General features: G+C 39.8%; 1 protein-coding gene across 1 annotated transcript; it reads left to right on the top strand.

Moving 5' to 3' along the window:
* Window positions 1-966: 966 nt before the first annotated feature.
* On the top strand, window positions 967-2,253 carry LOC141587625 (F-box/kelch-repeat protein At3g23880-like). Its single transcript, XM_074409101.1, has one exon. The coding sequence runs from the start codon at window positions 967-969 to the stop codon at window positions 2,251-2,253; it is 1,287 nt and encodes a 428-aa protein (XP_074265202.1).
* The last annotated feature ends 799 nt before the right edge of the window (window positions 2,254-3,052 follow it).

Here is a 3,052-nt window from a genome sequence, read left to right as displayed (position 1 = left end):
CACCACCTCATGGGTGGATGCTTCTAAATACAGACGGGGCCTCAAAGGGCAACCCAGGACCGGCTGGTGGGGAAGGAGTATTTCGTAATGCAGCCGGCGACCTCATTTCAGCATATCATTTCTCGTGTGGCATTTGTAACTCCATGAAAGCCGAGTTACTTGCGTTGTTAGTCGGGTTGGAAAGAGCTCAATGCAGATTACCCGCTTATTGATTAACATGGACAATTTGCCTTGTGTTAATTTAATCAATGAGGATCAATTGGTAAGTAACAATCTAAAATTTATTGTCGGAAGATGCAAGGATTTGATTCGGAACTCTACTTGGACGGTGAAGCTGGAGCATGTGTATCGCGAGGCCAACAGAGCGGCTGATAATTTAGCTAATAGAGGAATTGAGTCGAGCACTATTCCTACATATTTAGACACTCCGTTTAGTGAATTACGGTCAATCCTCCGGGAGGACGTTTTTGGGGTCGCTCTTCCTCGTGTAATAGCTAACAATTAATCTTTTCGGGGCTTTGCTCCTCTCTAGCACCAAAAAAAAAAAAAAAATACTCCAAATTACACTATAATCTTAACTATCGTAATTCCTTCACACAATACACCCAAATAACCTCGATTACCCTTCAATCGCCATCAATTTTGCCTCCTTCAACGCCTAATCCAATTCAATTGTCGCCGTTTTCGCTATCCGTAATCATTATAAAATTTTGATGCTCTGATACTCTAGGGAAGGGTGTTGCGCAAATTGTTGGGTTTTTGTGATTTTTTCAAGTTCAATTACTGTAATTTGGAGATGGGTAGGAGGAGCAGTGAGGCGATGAATTGGGGTTTTTGTTTAGAGGCTTTCTTGCGCTAAATCGCCTAATTATACAAAATTGGTGTTAAACCAACATAGATCTAGATCTATTAAGTTCCCGTGTGAAGAATCAAGAACCCCTCTTTTGTGATTTGATTCTCACAGGAATGCAGAAAATGGAGAGCAAAAAGAAGACGAAATCTTCATCAAATTCAACCCGTATATCCAAATTCAATTACCTACCACCAGAAGTTTGGGCCCAAATTCTCCCTAATATACCGGCCAAAACCCTGGTTAAATTCCGGTGCGTATGTAAATCTTGGTGCGACATTATTGATAATCCTGATTTCGTTACCCAGCATCGTAATCTTTGCAAAATCAATTCCGTGAGTAGTAAATTACTACTAGCCCTCGAGGGGTTGGGTCGGTTTGGGCGGAAAGGATGCTTGTTGACAGTTCGTCGCGCTGACGCTCTTCGTAAAACTTATCACATTTTAAAGAGTTCGCAAAGGTATCATCTACTAGGGAACTGTAATGAGTTGCTGTTAGTTCACGGCTATATTGATCCGGGTCATCGAGACCAGTTGATGCTTTGGAACCCTTGTATTAGAAAGTCGTTGCGAATTCCCCTTCCACCATTGCCCTCCTTTGACTTTATCGTGTATCTATTTGGGTTTGCGCTTTGCAGTAATGAATATAAAGTCATTGCTATGTCATCTCAACGGAGTGTTACAGATGGTATTATTATGTGTTGTGCACTTTATACGCTCAGTGATCAACAATGGTCTTTGAGAAATGAAGGCCTCGATATGTCTTTTTCATACTTTGTGCGTTTGTTTCGGTTATATGGTTGTCCACCAACGGGTTGTTTCTTTCAAGGAGCAGCACATTGGATTGGTGATGACCCAAATCAGGGTGCTATCCCTTCTGATTGTTCTACTCATTTAGTTTCTCTGGACTTTGATTTGGAAAAATTTACCTACTTGGAACTGCCATTTGCTTCAGAAGATAGGGGAGCCATAAGATTTCCTTTTCGTCTTAGGGAGTCACTTGCGGTTTTCTGTATTTCTTTTGTAAAATCCAGCATATGGGCACTGGATGAGGAAAGCGGGAAAGGGGCTTGGACCCCAAGGTTCTCAGGACTTTCAAGTTGTGGCGGTTTTTATTTGTTCAGCTCTAGGCCACGATTGCCGCTATTCTACTATGAGAGTGATCACGGCAGCTGTTTTGTTTATAGAAAGATGGCCTATAACATTGCTAGCTGTAAAGTACACGAGCTTGGAAAATCTATGGGTCATTTTGTGGATTTGCGAATGTATATGGAGGGCTTGGTGTTGTGCAAAGGATACGGAGCTGAGGATCTACTGTCACTTGCTCACGAACAAGAGAATGCTACTATCTCTAATGGAGATGATTGGTACACAATGGATATGCTAGTTGCTCGTTTCTTTTAATCTTGTTGATATTGATCTATACTGACTAGTAAATTAGGACTGTGTATGGGATGAACCGATGGATGCTTATATTAACAATTCGATTGATATCATGTTTCTTTGCAGTTTCATCATGAACTATGATTGACAATGCACAAGTAAATCCTCTGTTCATGTAACAATGCGCTTTTCGTATGTATCATGTAACAATGCACAAGTAAATCTTCTGTTAAAAAAAGAGTAATCATTTTGTGCGCTTTTCGTATGTATCATGTAACAATGCACAAGTAAATCTTCTGTTCATCTCTACCTTTTGAGTACTCTTTGGCTAAAATTTTCTCCATTTTGTTACCGTGGCTTGCAAGTGCCTGGAGTTTGTTAATTTATATCATCTGTTGGCTAATTGTAGTTATTCAGCAGCGTTTTGTCTGTTCCGGCTTGCAGTTTTGACTGCTTTTCTTACTGTTTTCTGACAGGCGAGGGAAGCTTCATTTTCTAGGAAGTTACTCTTTAGTATGGAATGGCAGTTTAACAGAGGACTAATTGAACCTTACTCTAACTGCATAACTTGCAAGGTATATTGTAACATGATTAATGAAATTGTTTATGTTTTGTTTGATGTGAAGAATAGTTTTCGGGCAATGCAATTTTAGGTATGTCAAATGTTGAAGCTACTAGATTGAGATGTTTGAATGTGTTATGAATCGGATTTTAACACTGACGCTCAATGTAGCGTAACAGAACAATTCTCATTTTAGCCATGTGTATTTTCATGTTAAAATTTCGATCACCCCTGTTAATCTTGATTTCGTATACTTTT

This window comes from Silene latifolia, chromosome 6 (assembly GCF_048544455.1).
Source record: "Silene latifolia isolate original U9 population chromosome 6, ASM4854445v1, whole genome shotgun sequence".
NCBI classification, from domain to species: Eukaryota; Viridiplantae; Streptophyta; class Magnoliopsida; order Caryophyllales; family Caryophyllaceae; genus Silene; species Silene latifolia.
This window is presented reverse-complemented; position numbering and strand designations above follow the sequence as displayed.

Bases quoted from the DNA above. Each gene is read 5' to 3' on its own strand.
- LOC141587625 (XM_074409101.1), top strand. From the start codon at position 967: ATGCAGAAAATGGAGAGCAAAAAGAAGACGAAATCTTCATCAAATTCA.